Source organism: Polyodon spathula, chromosome 22, assembly GCF_017654505.1.
Source record: "Polyodon spathula isolate WHYD16114869_AA chromosome 22, ASM1765450v1, whole genome shotgun sequence".
NCBI classification, from domain to species: domain Eukaryota; kingdom Metazoa; phylum Chordata; class Actinopteri; order Acipenseriformes; family Polyodontidae; genus Polyodon; species Polyodon spathula.
The window spans coordinates 5,192,639-5,211,913 of record NC_054555.1 but is presented as its reverse complement, the minus strand read 5'-3'; the positions used below and the strand labels follow the sequence as shown (position 1 = coordinate 5,211,913).

The 19,275-nt window shown below is 35.1% G+C and overlaps 1 protein-coding gene across 7 annotated transcripts; it reads left to right on the top strand.

The window, feature by feature from the left end:
- The first annotated feature begins 941 nt into the window (after positions 1-941).
- On the top strand, positions 942-11,008 carry LOC121297570 (gamma-aminobutyric acid receptor subunit alpha-6-like). Of its 7 annotated transcripts, none has more exons than XM_041223936.1 (10): positions 943-1,204; positions 1,398-1,516; positions 2,020-2,087; positions 2,753-2,973; positions 3,553-3,635; positions 3,757-3,900; positions 4,574-4,726; positions 7,667-7,914; positions 8,631-8,917; positions 10,170-11,008. In XM_041223936.1, the coding sequence occupies exons 1-9, from the start codon at positions 1,170-1,172 to the stop codon at positions 8,913-8,915; spliced, it is 1,356 nt and encodes a 451-aa protein (XP_041079870.1). In that variant the 5' UTR covers positions 943-1,169; the 3' UTR covers positions 8,916-8,917; positions 10,170-11,008. The 7 variants fall into 7 exon arrangements, with proteins under 7 accessions (XP_041079874.1, XP_041079870.1, XP_041079871.1 ...); XM_041223937.1 differs by lacking the exon at positions 1,398-1,516 and adding an exon at positions 1,894-1,943 and having other exon boundaries at positions 944-1,204; positions 8,628-8,917; XM_041223935.1 differs by having other exon boundaries at positions 945-1,204; positions 8,628-8,917.
- The last annotated feature ends 8,267 nt before the right edge of the window (positions 11,009-19,275 follow it).

Here is a 19,275-nt window from a genome sequence, read left to right as displayed (position 1 = left end):
TATAATATATTTGTACAACTAGCAGTCTATATGTTTTAACAATTGAAGAAGTGTTGAGAATACAAAAAAACTAGGTTGGAGTGGGGTGGGTTGGGGGCAGCTACTCCATGTAATACTTGAATCAGAGATGAAAACTCGCTTGGCTTTTTTGGAGGTGGAGTTGGATGATTTTCACTCTAGTGCTTCTGCTTTTTGAGGGTCATGATGAGTCTGCACTGCCAAGTAACATCACAGTCGGGCCTGTGGGAGAGGCCATTCCTTACTGCTGTTAGATTTATGCGCTTATTGCTTTTCTATTAGTGGTTGCGTTATTCTGCTCTTCCTCAAATTTCTCCCAGTTTTCTGCCGATAAAACTGTAAATCTTCTGGGCATTGCTTTTTGTTTTGTAACAACAACAACAATAATAATGACGTTATTTATTCATTAACAGAACCACTTGACATAAATACATTTGTTATGCAAGATACATATTTATAATGTGGGCATTCGTTATCATAGTCCCTAAGCAGTCTATCCATAGGCTAATGAAGTGAAGTCTTCACAGCTTACATGATCAATCAATACACTACAGTTCAAAATACATTAGGTTGTATGTGTTGATATTTGTTTATCTATGTGCTTAATTGGAATTCAGAACTAATTTGTAAATAATCTATCAAATACATTTCTATTTTATCAACCAGTGTATATTGTATGCCACTTAATAATGCTCAAGGGGATAAACAAGGTAAATCTTAGCAATATGCAGCTTTATATCTTTAAACTTAGCTAATAATTCGCATCTATTGGCTGCTCTCTCTGAGAAACGAAAGCCATATTTATGGTAATCTACAGCAGCAGGACATTTGAGCCCTTCCAAATCTCCTAGCGGGTCCATCCTAATGCACTGCCAAAACTATCAGCGGATTTCTTCCTTCTAATCTCCCATAATGCCCTGTTCGATTACTGTCAATGCACTCTCTGTCCCAGCACTTCTGTCTCTTAAAACTCTTTAGTTTCCCAACGAGCCAGTCAGATGAGGCACAGCCGCGCTGATGAAGTCGCAGAAAACGGGAACAAACTCATTGATTCACACTAAGCCTTGGGGATCAACATTTCAAAAGCGTTAAAATATGGTATATGCAAATTATCACAGTTGACAAGGGCTTTCGTGGTGTCTACTAGAGGCATGGCTTTCCTGATCACTTTCTTTTACTTGGCTTGGTGAGTATGCTTTCTCGCTCGTGCAGTGTGGGTCTCTCGTGTTACAAGCACAAATCGATCCCCCCCCCCAGAGTGTTTATGTATCGATTGTTTTGCTTTTTAAACACAAGGGATCCTAAGAGAAGTTACTTTTTGACTTAAAAAAAAAAAAAAAAAACATGCTTGACCACAATGTCTGCAAATCTCGTTACAGTGTAGTCTATGTCTTGGGAGAACAGCAAAGTGAAGTGAGTGTCTATTCCGAAAACATCACACGTATTTTAGACAGGCTATTGGACGGATATGACAATAGATTACGACCTGGATTTGGAGGTACTCAAAAGGTGTATGTGTGTCTCTTGTTCATAGTAAAAACTAAGTTAGAACTCTACTGACAGACTTCATTTAATCACTTAAAGGAGTCGATTTTAAACAACTCTTGTTTGGGAGTGAAAAAAAAAAACAACTTTATTGAAGGGTATTGGATATTCCAATTCTACTGTAGGATTAACGTTTCTGTCATGTGCTTTTACCCTACAATGCATCTCACAGAGGTCTGTATAATTATGATATTCTCTTTAAAGGCCAGTCAATCAAACAAGGTGGAATTATTTAGAAGTTTAATAAGGAAAACATTATGGGCATTTTTTTTTTTTTTTTTTGTGAACAAAATTATACTACAGTGCAATTTTTTTTTTTTTAAATTATAGGGTGTATATTACACAGCAGTGTGCACAGATCATGTATAGTATAAAAACAGGTATGCCTTTACTATATTTATTTTGAGCCATTTTTTTTGTTGTTGTTTTTATGTAACTTTCTTTAAACTGTTTTAGGTCCTGTTACAGAAGTCAAAACTGACATCTATGTTACCAGTTTTGGTCCTGTTTCTGATGTTGAAATGGTAGGTAGTTCTGTTGTTCAGTTGAGTGAAAACAATTTGTTCATAAGTGTTAATAATGTTTTTGTTTTGTACTATTGCATTTCCTGGAGACATGCTATTAGAACTGCTAAGAGCTCTGAGGTTTGGCACGTCCATTGCTGCAAGCCATGTTCGCACTGCCTTCATTATCTTGGCATTTGGACCGAATGTCATTAGCGCAGATGAAGGAGTTCAATCTGTTTGACAATCCCTGTCACTGAAGATCTCCTTTGAGCGTTTTATTTTTGTAACACACTTTACTGCACTATTTCCACTGCAACACTTGGCTCAGCATGTGACAATACATTGGATTCCTATAGGTTGGACAAACACTGAAGTACACAAAGCCTACAAATACGCACATTCTAATCACAGTATAGATATTACATTTCTAGGTATTAGCTTTTGGATTCACAAACTGTATTCCAGTTGTTTCATTAATGTATCCCCATGTTTTTATGTTATTATTTTTAGTCACTGCCTTAACCATTTAATCCAAGTAAAAAGTAGTCCAATGTTATGTGTTTTTCAAACCACTTATCTTCTAAGACACTGTTGAATAGTATGCTTATAGTCCTGTAGTTGCCTTTTAATTTACCCAGCTTGCCTTTTCCATTACTGCATAGAAGTTATTGTCGGTATTACAGGAATACACCATGGATGTGTTCTTCCGACAAACATGGGTTGATGAGAGATTGAAATTTGACGGGTCCATTGAAATACTGAGGATTAACAACATTATGGTTAGTAAGATATGGACACCTGACACCTTCTTCAGAAATGGCAAGAAATCAATTGCACACAACATGACGACTCCAAACAAGCTCTTCAGAATCATGAAGAATGGGACAGTACTCTATACAATGAGGTATGTGGAAAATGTTTTGCTTGATAGCATCCATTTTGGTGGGCTAATAGGGATTGCAAAGGGCTCAGTTTATATTGATGCCATTTTAGAATGAGCTCTATTGTAATTAACAGGATCATGTGGTACATTTGTTACAGTAATAATAAATTGCTAGTAGTCTGATATCGATCTATCAAATACAACAAACGTTGGAAGTGAGATTAGTTCCAAACATGGTTAAACAGCAACGATCTTTAGCTGGTGATGGTATTGCATTAACTTGGAACCTTCCAATGTTTCTAGCATAGTAAACTAGATTCAGTGTAAATGTTATCCTATTTTTACATTAGGGTGGTCTAGTCAATTGATCTAAATGGCAGGAGAACTAAATCCTGACATATTTTAAGTCATTGATATTTAATTTTCACATCCTTGACCCTTTATTAATTATCTGAACAGTATTTATGTCCGTCGTCACTTAGATCAATTGCATGGAGCGCTTCAACTGCTTTAACTACAGCATGCATTAAGATCCTTTACTAACATACTACTCATTTAGCATTAATATTCTATTAACAGTCTTATCTTCATCCATTACAGACTTACCATCAATGCAGAGTGCCCCATGAGACTAATGAACTTCCCAATGGATGGGCATGCATGTCCTTTGAAGTTTGGTAGCTGTAGGTTTTTTTTTGTTTGTTTGTTTGTAGTTCAGAAATTTTATATTCATACACAGAATATGCTATTGGCATAAGAGGTGAAAGAAGCTTACTGACAAATATGTTTTTGTTCCAAATGCAGATGCCTATCCAAGAAGTGAAATAATTTACACATGGAAGAAAGGGCCAATGCATTCTGTTGAAGTACCACAAGAATCATCAAGTTTGCTTCAGTATGATCTCATAGGACAGACAGTTACAAGTGAAATACTAAAATCCAACACTGGTAAGCGGCATGTCATTTTTTTTTTTTAATAGATTTTTTTTTTTTTAATTGGAAACATCTGTGTTTTGTTGACTGAAGCTATACACAGTGCTTAATCTGTTATAATGCATCTCTTTGCACTGCTGAACTAGTTATAAGATGACCTGGTCATGGCTCCCACTAGCCCTGTAATGACATTGCACTAGCACTTTCATTTTCATTATAAGGTGGAACACAAATAGCACAGTCTCGTAGTAGTAGTATGTATGGCTCCCGACTGTAGTTTTGTAAAGGGGTGCACTGTAGTTCACCTACACTATAGGATTAAGAAGTTATTGTAAGCTTTAATACAGCCTGCTTTAGAATTTGAATGTCCTAAATGTAAAGCAGTGAGAATTGACACTTTGTAGATATGTATGTCTGTCTTTTTTTCAGTATTTCCTTCTTTTAAATGATCTTTTCTTTGCAAAAGTTTTGCAGTAGGTGGTTTAGTGATGAGGAGCAAATGTGAGATTAAAAGTAAACTGTCTGTAATTGAATAATGCCAGTGTGCTGGAAATAATTTATTCTTGATAATGTGCATGTACAGTATAGGGAGAAAGCTGGCATTTTGTGATTAACTGTTCTGAACTGTTCAAATTTCATCTCAAACATTCTTTGTGCTACAAAACAAAATGCATTTGTTTCCTGACAGGTGAATACATAGTTATGACAGTTTACTTCCACCTGCAAAGGAAGATGGGCTACTTCATGATTCAGGCATACATTCCGTGCATAATGACAGTGATACTTTCTCAGGTGTCTTTCTGGATCAATAAGGAGTCAGTTCCTGCTAGAACTGTATTTGGTAGGCCCTGGGATCTTCTGTTCAAGGTCTACTATCCAGCTACATCTGCAGTGTTTACATGTAGCAAGTTCCTTAAATAAGAACACTTTTTTTTTTTTTTTTTTTTTTTTACATTTCCTAAACAATTAATTATATATGGTTATTTGGGCTGGATTTACTAATATAGATTCAACTTTTTTTTTTAAATGAGTTCTTGTGCTTGTTCTTAGTTTCTTATTTATAGCATTTCCAGTGCATTCAAAAGGTCAGCTAACACATGCTTCGTTAGTTAGATTTGAATATGAATTAGTTTTAGAACTGTGCGGAGCAGTGCTTCTTCTGTGTTGTAAGGCAGCACCTGGTTGTTCTAGAAACACTTTACTGTCCAACACAACATTAAAGGTTATTAAATAAAGGCATGAGCAAAAGGAGTTCTGTTTCTGAGTTCACACAAAGTTGTGTCCACACCTTCTTGCTGTTAATAACTCTTTCTGTATTGTAAACTGCAGTTAGTTAATCTGGTCACAATCGATTTTTCTCACTTCACAATTTGCATCGCCTGCACATCTTAAACTCTGAAATCTTAGCATCCATTTCATATTGTAGTAAATCCAATGCAAATACAGCATTTGCTGCAATTCCTATTACTACTAGAATATTAATTAGGCACCCTGCTACTAGCATTTGAATGTGCTGGCCTGCCGCGGCTTATCATATATTCATGAATCACATTACCTTTCTCAACACAGACAGATGTCTAGGAAGCAATCACCATGCACAGCGTGTTAAATATTTTCAATAACCAGAAACTCTGCTCCTCATTAACAATGCCACCTTCCTTTAACAGTGCTTCACACCATAGTGAATCCAGTCCTTTGAGTTTTAAAGCTGCAGTGTCAAGCTATGTTCAGTTGGTTCGAGTTCACTACTGTACATCCACAGTTTATCAAAAAGCAGATCTTGCTGACGTTTTAGTTTTACTCTCTCCCCCCACCACCCAAGATACAGCTTCTCATCTTATAGCTTCACGCCTCTTTGTGAATCAGGCATATTCCTTCTGCTGCTACTGCTCTTCTAAATAACATCTGTAAGCTTTCCTTTAGGTCAGTATGCAAACCAAAACCTTGAAAAGTAATATATATATATATATATATATATATATATATATATATATATATATATATATATATATATATATATATATATATATATATATATATATATAGCTTTGACAAACATTTATCAAATAAGCTTTGACAAACATTTAAATTGAGATTTTGAATACAGTCTCTCTGTGTTACTTAGCTGTGAAAATAACATCAGTCAGCTTGTGTGACAGATAATAAGGACCAGAAACTCCTACAATGCTTGTCAAACTGACCCTTAATCTGAGTCCACTAGAGGGCATCATGGTGCTGGATTCTGCCATCTGGTGAGAGCTGAGGGAATAGCATTTGAAATGTTCTGTACAACAACTATTAGTAATGTTGCAAGGCAGGCTCATTAGGTAAAAAAAAAATGCAATTTTTATTTATACAACAAAAATATGTGTTTGGGTTTTTTTTTTTTCTTCAAATGGCCCTTTAGCTGATGGGCACTTCCTAAAACTGCTACATGTAAACTTACATTATGTCATATGTTTGTATGTAGTTACCATTCTCCATCATGTGTTCATTCTAGGTGAATATGCCATACAGACAGACTATTTTCATCTTGAAAGAAAACTAGGTAATTATCTCATTCACCCTTACAATCCATGCTTCATGACTGTAGTTCTGTCCCAAGTTGTGTTCTGGATCAACAAAGAGTCCGTCCCTGCAAGGACTGTAGCTGGTATGAAAAACTCTCATGCCTGTCGTCTTATTTGTGTTGTATTTGTTGGTTGTAGTAGTACATGTTTGGTTTGTGCATGAATAAATACATGAATTTGTAAGGGGGTGGTATCCAGTGCAAAATAAAGGTAAAGTACTCAAGGTTGTGACTCCAACTGCAGTCCACAATAGAGGAGTGTTTGTTTTTGGTTTGTTTTTTATGTTGAGAAACTTACCTAGTTTTGTTTTACCAAGTTTTGTTTGAAAAGGGTTGTCTGGTGCAAATATGAGACACAACACTGAAATGTAAATGTAAAAAGATGTGTATGTGTGTGTGTATATATATATATATATATATATATATATATATATATATATATATATATATATATATATATATATATATACACACACACACATATATATACATTGTTTTGTGACTGAGAAAAATACCATTGAGGGTTACAAAAAGGGACGAATAAATATACTACAATATTCTATAAATTTGAATATTGTAGTAGGCAACAAATTTTTAACTTCTAGAAGCTGTGATAAATCTAAAGGCACATTTAAAACAAAATAAACTAAATTATTACCAGTACTTCTGATTGAGACTTTTCTTTTTTCCCTTGTTTTTGGACAAAAGGTAGAACTTATTGAAAGATGTGAATACATATTAAACACGGACAACCTTTTTCGCTGCAGTTGTGGATATTAGTGGTAAGATTCACTGTATGAATAAACTTCCGGTAGCTAACACCGGTGAAAATAAAAACATCAGGGATTGTTCTAGCCCAGCTCAAAAGTGTACAAAATCAAATCATAGAGACTGACCAGGGTTTTATTTGTGGAACATGTTTGGGAATCAAGCTACACAAAATGCATGAACTAAATACATCAACCTTTTCTAACCAGTTGAATTAGACTTTGTTGAAAGACTAGATAACTGCCCTGTTAAACTCTTAAGCCCCATACTCCCTGAGGAAATTTGCTTGTCTAATAATTACACAAAAAATTAGTTAGTCAAATATATATATCTATATATAGATATTAACATATTATATATATATATATATATATAGATAGATAGATAGATAGATAGATAGATAGATAGATAGATATTAAATTTATAATTTATTTTTTATTTAAGGCATCACAACTGTACTGACTATGACAACGCTCAGTATCAGTGCCCGACACTCCTTGCCAAAAGTGTCCTACGCCACTGCCATGGACTGGTTTATCGCCGTGTGTTTTGCCTTCGTCTTCTCTGCACTCATTGAGTTTGCTGCTGTCAACTATTTCACCAATCTTGAGACTCAGAAGGCGATGACAAGGAAGACAAGAGCAGCAGCACTAGAGGCAGAGACTCAAGCAGTGGACGGCGAGATCGTCTTGGTAATTTCCTCTCTTTGATAATAGCATACAAGAACAGACAGGCAAAGTGGCTTCGTATGGAAGTTGTATCACAAGTTACATTTGTAGTACTGCATCAGGTTACATAACTAAAAGAAATCAATTCAGTGCAGTTGCCAGAATGGATGGCTTCATATACAGTATGTGGATACACTTGTGTAAATAATAACCTTATGCACAGTGTATACTGTATGCTCTATATCAGTATGCATTCTGTAACATACACAGGCTTCATTTAAAAACATGATATTTTGATAGAGAGGTGTTACTGGCACTTCTAAATTCACAGAACCCCCATTTATTGAAAAAAAAGGTCTTATTCATAGAGTAAAGGTCACGTTTAATTCACTTCCATACTGACCACCCAACACCATATTATGTTTTTTTTTCCTTTTTTTGGACCAACTGCTATACTGTATCCATGAACATAGTCTGGAATAGAAACATTTTTTGTGCTAAAAATGAAAATATTTATTAAGATTGTTTCCATTATATAATTATCAATGGATACTAAATATCATTGCTCAATAATCTGAATGCATATGCTAATAAAATTGTAAATCGTTGTAGAGCATTTACAGTATGTATGTATTAATCTCATACTACAGTGAAAAAGTGAATGGCCCAGTTGCCATTTTTATATTTATTTGATGTTTTTATTTGTATTTATTTTCATTTCTCGAATAAAACTGCAGCAGCAATCAGACTCCAATTTCAACGTAAAGAAGAGAATAAACTGTGTGGTTTCCCATGGTGAACCACTTGAAGAAAAGGATGTACTGTATGCTTTGCCACAACCACAGTTTCTTCAGCAGGGATCTGCCATACCTTCTAACCCGAATACTATTACTGGAACTAGCAAGATAGACAAGTATGCCAGAATTTTTTTCCCATTATCGTTTGGTGCATTCAACCTGGTGTACTGGGTCGTGTATCTGTCTAAGGACACAATGGAGATGGACTTCCACACAAGTCATTCTTGAAGGTATTATGCTATCTATTTTTAATTTTGTATTGAGTTTACTTTTTAGAATCCATTGCAGCGAGCATTGCTAATGGGGCATAGCCAAGATATATTATCTAGCAGTGACCATTCCTCTTGATCTGTGAGGTTGCAAGCTATTAGCACTCTTGCAGGTCACTCAACTCGGAGGTTCTCAAACTCATTATCCTATTACTCACACCCCCTGTTGTGTCTTATTGCTTGAGTAACAGTGAGAACGTATGACTTTATATCTTGTAAAGTAAGATTAAACCTGCAGAAGAGTGTTTATTTCTTAACAAAATGGCCCTTTTGAAACATACATTTGTTTTAAAGACTTCTTGGACTTGCTTAATCATTGGATTTGCCTGTATGGGATAAACAACAGTGATTTTTTTCATTGCTTGCCAGTTTAGTGCACTTTAAAAACTGCTTTCTGTGTCTTCTGATATAGTCCTGTACATCTGAGCTAGCAATGCACAATACGAAGAAAGGGTGTGTGTATCTGCAGTCATAAAGTCGAATGAAACTTACTAAATAATGTTTTGTTAAAATATTGAAATACATACTGCTTTGTAGGTTTCCATATACTTAACAAAAAACTGATTCAAATTTTTAAAAATCTAACATGAAATATTGTACTACTACTATGGCTTCCGGTAGTACAATTGTGTAGTTTATTTGATTACATGATGTTAAATAAAATATTTAAATTATGTGAATATTTATTTGTTTTTTTATTCTGTCTCAATCCTAAAATTCTAGGAGCTGCAAAACTTTTGGCTGTAAATGCATTGCATATAAATGTTTTGCTTATGGTTGGATATCTGGTGCCATAGAGCTTATTTGTGGCTAACATTTCAAACTAATAAAAAATGACTTTGGAAAAAGAAATCATCGATTTGGCTTTTTGATGCAGTTAGTCTTGTAAGAGCTCTCGAATTCCCATACAGAAAAAGTAAAACATGTGAAAGTGAGAAAGTGACTCGCAAGGTCAGCGTAACATTGAGTACGGGATCAGTTTAAATAAGCAGATTGTTATGGATCATGACATGAATAAAATTCAATTAGAGAGACTCCAGACTCCATCTTCGCACAGTTCAATAGAAAATAAAATTTTTAATGCTCCTTGCCTTTTCATATCAATTTAAAACCAAATTCCCAGGAATGTGGTTTCACTGCTGATGATTTGGTTTTTTAGTTAATGGTCTTTTGTTGACAGCAGGTTTCTGCTTCTCTGCTTTTTGTCTTTCAGGGACAGCATAATCCCTCAGACGTCACTCAACAAATACAAATACAGTGAAATGGCTGGAGACCCTGCTACTATCTTTCTGTTGCTTTTTGTACTGTATCTTCTTAGGGAATCATGCTCTCTCCCCGGTTTCAGCACCTTGACTTCGTGGTGGGGCCCCTGTTCATTTATACGTTCTGTCTTAGGCACTACTTTAATTTAATTGAATGCAGGTATTCTGTTCCCTCGTGTAGTGCGTATGCTGCTCTGGTGCTTTTCTTTTCATGTCAATGCTTTCAGTTTAAATCAGGGTTTTTAAAGCAGTAGCTGAACTCATGGTATACAACCCTCTAGGCTTGCACTTCTCTGTTGCAAATGAAAACATGCATGCAAAGCATGCAAATATCAAATACTCTCTTTATATTGGCATCTTGTCATTACTGACAGTGAGTATTTTGGGGGCAAACAGTTTGGCCATAATGTTACATAAAACATTTCATATCACAGATATATGCTTGCAAAAAAAAAAAAAGGTTTACAACTAAGAAATAGTATCTTAGTGTTATGAACAGGGTACAGTAATGTAGTAAAGCACAGGATCGAGCTGCATAAGGGTACAAGCTAGTAGTGTATTTAGTAATAATGCCTTTTGCATTATTCAAATAGTATAACCCAGACTGTTTTATTACATTAGCTGTTTCTAAAACTAACTTAAAATTCTACTACTTCACAGGTTTTTAATTTGTATTTATTACTGTTCATGCTGGTAACATTATTATGTATCTATTTGGCAGACGCCTTTATCCAAGGCGATTTACAGGTGTTACAGGGCAAGATTAATTCAATAGGTTAACATAGCATTATTCAGCAGGTTTCATTTTTACTTTATGAAGCAAAATTAGTTTGTTCTTTAGGGTAATGCAGTACTGTGTGTATTCTCCAGATGTTGTATGTAAACCTCCACAGATATCCCACCACTAACCCACACTGCTTGGGATTCCAATATAATCTGGAGACTCTGGATGTTTTTAAACATTCTTCAGATGATTTCAGTGTAGGTTAAAGAGTCTCTGGAATCCGTTCCTTGAGGCTCTCATAGGAATCGATCAAGACTGATTATTGATTTGTCAACCTGTCCTGGTCAGACTGTATTGATGTGTCATCAAGGGAAGGAGAGGTGGAAGGTGGGTGGGTGGGGGCGGAGGGGTCATTAAAGTAATCTTGCGCCTTGAATAATAAAAAACAGATAAGGATTTTTTCATAGATTTAGTGAAGTCCAGTGCAAAGAGCTATATTTCATTCATTTACACCCACTTACAGCATTTTTTTTTTTGCCCTATTATCTGTCCATGACAATCTTGAGTTTTTTCGTGTAAGGGGTAAGTCGACATTGTAGTGACTCTACCCAAATGAAATGCGGTATGACAACTAAAAAACAAAGACTTTAAAAAAGCAGACTTTTTTTATTTTTTCCTCTTAGTATGAGGTCATCTTTACCTTGTGTACTGTATATATATATATATATATATATATATATATGGTGTGTATATATATATATATGTGTGTGTGTGTGTGTGTGTGTGTGTGTGTGTGTGTGTGTGTGTGTGTATATATATATATATATCAAAAGCATGCCTCCGCACATCAGCAGGTAGACTATACAATTATCACAGGCACGCAATCACTAAGGACAATCCATCAAAACAGATTGCATACCAACGAAGACTTCACTATGGGAAGGCTAGAAAGTGAGAGCTCTCAAAAGGCAAACCTCCAATAAGTATATAAGTAATACATTTTATTTTGTATAATCCATATTGTTCAGAGCCAGGATGTTATTTCCCTTAGATAGCAAAGCTGATGTTTCAACGTACAATCACGTCTTCCATATATACTATGAACTCATAGTAACGTACTCACTGTATAGACAACTATTTTAAGACAAGGTTGTTTTTTGACCCACATACTGTATCTGGCACATGTTTGTTTTTCTAGGATTCAAAAGGATCATGTTAATGGATTTCATAAACGTGTTCTTTAATGGTAACTGGTTTGACAATCATTTAAAACACACTGAAAATATTTTTACTTTAGAATATTCTTTATTGTTGTTTGTTTTACATTTTTTAAAATTATATTTTATTAACTACAGAGTCATTTTTGATGTTGTATTTAAACATATATTAGATGTCTGTTGTATTTAGTAGATTAAGTACATTTTACTTGTTATTATTTGTTTATGTTTAATAAATAAATATAACATATCACATGTCATCCATCTAAACAATAATTATGCATACTTTTATACTTGGTTTTATGTCACTTCTAATATGACTTTTTAATATTCAAATAGACACCCATATTATTGTAAATAGATGATGTCTAAAACTTCAGATAATACAAAAAATGGAAAATGTATATGTTTCATATGCATTATTATTAGCATTTTTTAATTTTTAAACAGTTTTACTGAAGGCACATAAATGTTAAACCACAAGTGCTAAAGATATCACACTTAACATCAGATTCAACAGACGATATTATAGAAACAAATTGTTTAAGAGTTTTTTTTTTCAATGCCAGACTGAATCAGTCCACCAGAATTAAATCATGAAATGATGTAAGGTGTGCAGTATGGCTCATTAAAAATCTTCAAGATAGCTAGCGTTATCTGACGGATTGCTGTTTATCTAAACATTTGACAAGGGCAAAATGTCAGAGTTGTTGACCCTTGTTAAAATATTTTAGACACTGCATAAAACAGCAGAGTATGGAGCATGTGTAACTGCATTTGGCCTTTTAGATTTTATTTTTCTTTAGCGTCACCTTCAGAAATCATATTTTATAGCTTTGTACTCTAGATCTAGAACAATATCTGTTACAAAATGCTACCTTACAGAATACGACACATTTGTATGCAAATTTGGAGTTTTCCCCGAAGACTGCTCTGTGACTGTCAGTCTTCTCAAGTACCTGTATCACATTACCTTTAAGGAATAGACTGAGATTTGCTTTGAATCATGTGAAAAAATACTATTTTAAAATTCTAATCTTTTCCCTGTAGTTGCCTTGCCATTGATCTTGAACTAATTTGTCTTGGTCCAGTTAATTTCTTATCCAAACTGTCTGGAGAACTCACCAAGTTTGAATACTGCTTTTGCATTCGTAACACATTTGATTTCCATTCCATACTCTGATTTTCATTCTTTTTAAATCCGATGCCAATAAAATATTGTCGTATATAAATGTTACATGAATTCATTCAACCTACATATTTAGCTTTCCTGACATGCATTTGGAAATTGTGGATATAAAATTGAAGGCAATACCGTCAAAGAATTTAGGAGCACGCCACAACTTTAAAACACATAGGTCTGCAGCTACTTTGCCCATGGAGCTCCTAATGCCATACCGATTCCTCCTGTTAAATCAGATGGAGAGTAGGGTTATAGAACACACAGGTATACTTCAACAAAAATAAACCGTTCAAATGCAGAACTATTTTAAACTATTTTTAACTAAAAAAATTGCCTAATAATAATAATAATACTGCATCTCAAATAGCATGGCAGAGGTGGGAAGCTAGAATTTAAAATCAATTTTCAATGATTAAAGAGAAGATGACATAATGGCAAGACCTATGTTGTGAATTGATGCTTGATAATTAACTTGTATACTGAGACTAGGGGGTGAACTATGCATCAACAACAACTGCTGCTGCGGTCACATTAGGACCTTGATTTTACATCTGAAGGATGAAGTACAAGAAGGTTAAATGACTTGCTTAGGATCACACACAGGAATTCAGTGGCTGAGCTGGGATTGGAACTAGGAACCTTCTGGTAGCACGTTCTTTTCTTTAACCACTGGATAATCAAGATGTGTTCACCTTAAGTATATTCTACTCAGATGATAATGACTGTGGCACCATGACCAAATTAGCAGAACTGGATGAAACACCAAGAGGGAAAAAGGAAGCGCTATTCAGCCAATGTTGGTATAAGCATTGTATGTGCATATATTTGTTAATTTTACATCATTTTATGGTGTCTTTGCTAGTTAGTTATTCTTTAGGGTTATGTAAAGTTTTGTTATGAATATTTGTGGGCCATCTGGAACAATATTAAGGGTACAGGTATAATGTATGTAGATATGCAGACACATTGTGTTGGTTGAATATAACGAACAGCCTTCATTTCCATAAGAAAAGAATATATTAACTGTGTTAGCATTTCTTTGATGATTTCAATATTTCTATTATTTCTATGACAGATGAAATGGCAGCCATATCTGTCCAGAGATAATAGACAAAGATAAAGCAATGTGATACCTTTCATTGGACAAACTAAACAATTATTAATCCTAAGCTTTCAAGACCTCAAAGATGTATTCTGCTTTCACCTGAAGAAGAGATATTTGAGGTCTTGAAAGCTTGTAATTAATTGTTGTTTAGTTAGTCCAATAAAAGGTATCACATCTCCTTCTCTTTGTCTATTATTTCTACGCAATTTCTGAAAATATCCATTTGATTAACAAATCTACCTAAATTAACAACCACCCACAATCTTGTCATGTTTATGTATTGTAACTATATTGTGCTTCTGTGTTTTGACGGGCTGCCAAGATGTCTAGATATCCATGGAGACCTCACTCTGGAACACCTTTATTGGGTTTTGCACCCCAATTTGAAATGTTCAACTCAGACCATCAGACACAGCACTAGATTGTACACAAATCTGTTCTTTTGAATTGTCTCACAGTTTGATCTGTCAACATTCCAGACTTTGCCAGCCTTACTGGAAGAGAATGAAATTTGTGAAACCAAAGATGCAGAACTGCTGTCTTGCATGTCTAAGGCTTGTCTTCAAAAAGTACAACTCCTAACCTGTTAAATTCAGCTACATCGAGTGTTGCACACTTCACTAAACACGATTTGTTGTTCTCACTGTAACAGAGCTAAATCAACTAGAAAAGAAAAACAAATCTAAATGAAATATCTGCATCACAGGTGACTGTCCAGGCTAACATTTCTCTTTTTGTAAACAAGATAAGACAAAACAAATTGGTTGTAGTGGCTCAGTAGATTTCACATGCGCCGTGGAGTGGCAAGGTCACATTATGCACTTCTGTTTAGATTGAAACATGGACACACCATTTTATTTTTTACTGTTGGAGTCTTAACAGTCTCAACTGTTGATGGCTACTTGTTAGTTTTTCCCCAATGTGCTTGGATCTGCTTTCATTTCCCTATTCAACATCCTGCTTGAGACTGGGAAATCTGACTGCTGATTTATGAGCAGGATGTGTAAGTGTTTTATATGCACTTTACTGCCAGTGTGAAAATGTGCAATAGTAAAAAAAAAACTTGGCACATTGTCTCTGTAATTGACATTGTTAACAGTATAATATATAGTTTGAAGGCATATACAACCAGAGATATTTATCTTTGTTAACTCACTAACGGGTTATGGTTAAAAATAACATTTAACAAAATGCTGACAAATTACCTCTTTTTATTTTCATTCTAAGCACATGCCTTAATCAATAATATGAAATAGGAATCAGAATTGAAATGAACACACGATCTGAACAGACCCGTCCATTCTCCCTAAAATAAATATCTGTGTGAATCCCGCTGAACAAAACAAATAAATAATAAACCCAGCCACTACAGCACCCTCTTTCATGAAGCTAATCAACTAAAACAAATATTTAAAAAGCAGAACATTTTATGGTCACACTTTGGACTTTAAATTAAGTTTAATGAATGGTTAATTAACAATTACTTACAATGCATATGTGTTTGTATCATGCAGTTAAACGTTAATGAAGGACAAATGTGTTCTTTATGGTTAATTACAGGGTAGTAGCATATCCTTCAGTGCAACCCCTAAACTCAAATTTCTGAGAGGGCAGTTGTAGACAGAAAGGAAGGCTGCAAAGTTGTAGATCAAATTAAGAGGCCAAACAGAATGTGATTGTGCAACAGACACTGGTTACCTAAAAACTGCTTTAAATTCAAAAGTCCAGCACACAAAACACCAATCTGGTTCATATTCAGACTAGTATTGACTATCTTTAAATCTTGTCACAGTAAAAGATTAGAAATCTTGGTTTGGCATCATTAAAATGATCACATGAAAGGTGTAACATGACTTATCCAATTGCTTAAAGGGGAGACAGGGTGTGAAGATGTTGCCTTACACATTATTTAGCACATTCTATCATGCTATCAACAGGGCTGTCTTCCACTTACGTACAGGATGAAGAAGACTGATTCGCTTTCCCTTTTTCAAAGTAACAGGACCGATATACACATGTTTTTATGCATGTGATATTTTACTGTCTAAGAACATAAGAATACATTCCAACAATCAAGACATTCTTCTCCACCATGTAAACTTTCATATATAAACTAGGCTGGAGTCACTAATGACTGTAGAAAACTAAAATCACTCTTCGAAATCACAATCTGCACCTCCTATAACTTTTTATAGTTCAAATGTGTTCAAAAATAATACTCGTATTTGTTTTTTTCTTTTTGATTGTCTACTACATAAAGTCCATACTACCCTTATTTTTGTTATTAATGACTTTGCAGATTTGCTTTGGGTCCATTTTTCTAAAGCATGACCATTAATCAACATCCATAGGTTGGGTGATCACATGATTCCAGGTGCATCGGGACAGCTTGGGATTAAAACATGCCGCAATGCAGTACTTCTAGTCCTGTCTCTGTTAAATGAAAAAAAGGTTACTGCATCTGCCCCCCCCCCCCCCCCCCCCCAGCTTCCAATGTATGTGTGAATAATAAGGGTATGATGAAATGAGCTCAGCCAGCCTTGATGGTTGGTCCTATTAAACATGCATGAGCAGTTCTCATGATTCATAGCTGTAGTTCAAGCATCATCACATTACAGGGAACATACCCCACTGAAAGCCGATCAACAAAGTAGGAAATGGCTTGTTGGAGCAGCTACAATATTTACTTTATTTATATCATGTTTTTCATACACTGAAACGTGTCAAATTGCTTTACAATGTAAGCTCAGCTCTGTTTAGTCACGATATGGCCCACGAGATAGATATATATATATCTCACTTGTGTTTCGTGAACAGTTTTACTCTTCTTAATGTGTGTTAAAGTAGAGTGAATTTTCCTCAACATAGCAGGATGTATATCAGCAGGGGACAGGCCTGTTCTTAAGTAGCGAAACAAACACATGCTCCCGATGAAATGATAATGAGTCACTGGTACATAAAATGTTTGCTGGTAGGTTTTACTTTTATCTGCATTTTTTATTGCAGTTTTATACACTTTAGAAAGAGGAATTTTTAAACAGGTTTTAATATGATACAGATATAATGCATTGTGAAAATCAGAATATTGCATTGTAAAATAATTAAGTTAACCATGGTCCAATACTTGATATAAGCACCATAAAAGCATAATAAACTGCCCATTTACAATACAGATTTACAGTGGGGGTCATTTATAAATATTCAAATGCGATCTGATGTTAACAGGGTGTATACTGCACCCTAATAAGATTAAAAAAATAGAAAAGCACAATCACAAAGCTCAGTTTTTGTAAGACTCAAGTGATATGTGGACTGCAGCAGTATGGATGCATTTCATATGTAACCTGTCTAAAAAGACTGCTAAAAGCTTAGGTGGATGCTGGAACAAGAATGAATCTAATGCAACACAACATAAACCCTTCTGCATGAGTGGTGCACACACGTTTTTATTGCAGTACTCAGAGCTGGCTAACTCCAAAAACCAAAGTGTGGTACAATTCCACCTATTATTAGTAAAGAAAGCATGCCATTGGGAGATTAAGATTTTTATAAAGTCTGAATACATTAGAGATTAAGAAGATTGGGACTTCCTTATCAGCTGAATGAAAGTCAAGAAGCTACACTAATGAGGGCTGCAAACTACAGGTCTCCAAAGATATCACCTAAATGAGGGGGAGGGAGAGAAGAACCACTTTTAATACCTCAGTCAGAAATTCATTAGGCCAGATGTGGAACAAATCTCTACGTAACAATGGAAGAACACTAGATCATCCCAGATCAGCAGGAAGTGTTCACATGTAAAATCACATAAGGATATAGTGGCTGTCGTGTTTACAGATTTACATTGACAAGCATGCAGCTTTTGGGGAATGTGTAATTAACATTTACAGTTAGCAGATATTTTGCAATTGGACACACAGTATTAATATTCTCTTTATTTATTTTTGTTATCTAACGGGATCAGAAGTGTTTCTATAAATACTCTCAAAAATAAAAACTGGTTCACTGGTACTTATGGCTTTTATATCATGAATTTCAACTAATGATGACCCCTGAAGTTCACTGAAGCAAGTGAAATAAGTATTAAGTGCCATGTTTTGTAGTTGCATTTGCCAACAGGGATTCAACCTATCTTGCTTCACTTAACTCTTAGTTTTGACGTTCAGGTTTTCTTCCCAATTTGAAATGCCCAATTATTTTTATTTCAACCCAGCCCACCGCTGCCACCCACGAGCTGACTCGGGAGAGACGAAGATGGACACTCGTCTCAAAATTAAACATGGCTTTGACAGAAGCTTAGATTTACTAGTGTTGAAAAAGGGTATGACTGTGGGTAGTATTTGCATGCCAGACTGATGGATCAGTAAGATAACAGTTAAAGAAGACATTTAGAGGGACCCATGCATCACTGAAAAACATGATCTGTTTTATTGAATGAGCCTTTACTTTGTTTAATACATAAATAATATTTTGAAACAGCTGCACAAAGCATTAAGCTGAATTGCTTTATGCCAACAATCCAAGATGCTAGAGCGATGATGAGGGCATTCTTTTCTTTGGCACCTTGACCAATTATTTCCATGAATTGTCACAATGCCTGTGCATATCTGAACATTGTCGCAGATCAGGTCAGCACTGGGATTTCACTTATTTCCAACTAGACCTGTAGCAACCATTCATCATGCCAGGTTTATTCACAATAGATTTGAGGAGCTGATTACAGTCTCTCTACACGGACAATGGTCACTGCATGTGTTTTAGTACATCACATTAAATAGCTTTTCTGCAGTACAGTTCTATATATAGCAGCAGCTCACACTTTCACATT

Coding starts and splice junctions, on each gene's coding strand:
- LOC121297570 (XM_041223935.1), top strand. CDS start 1,170: ATGGCTTTCCTGATCACTTTCTTTTACTTGGCTTG. Junction 1,517..2,019: donor ATTACGACCTGGATTTGGAG/GTACTCAAAAGG, acceptor AAACTGTTTTAG/GTCCTGTTACAGAAGTCAAA. Junction 7,915..8,627: donor TGGACGGCGAGATCGTCTTG/GTAATTTCCTCT, acceptor ATAAAACTGCAG/CAGCAATCAGACTCCAATTT.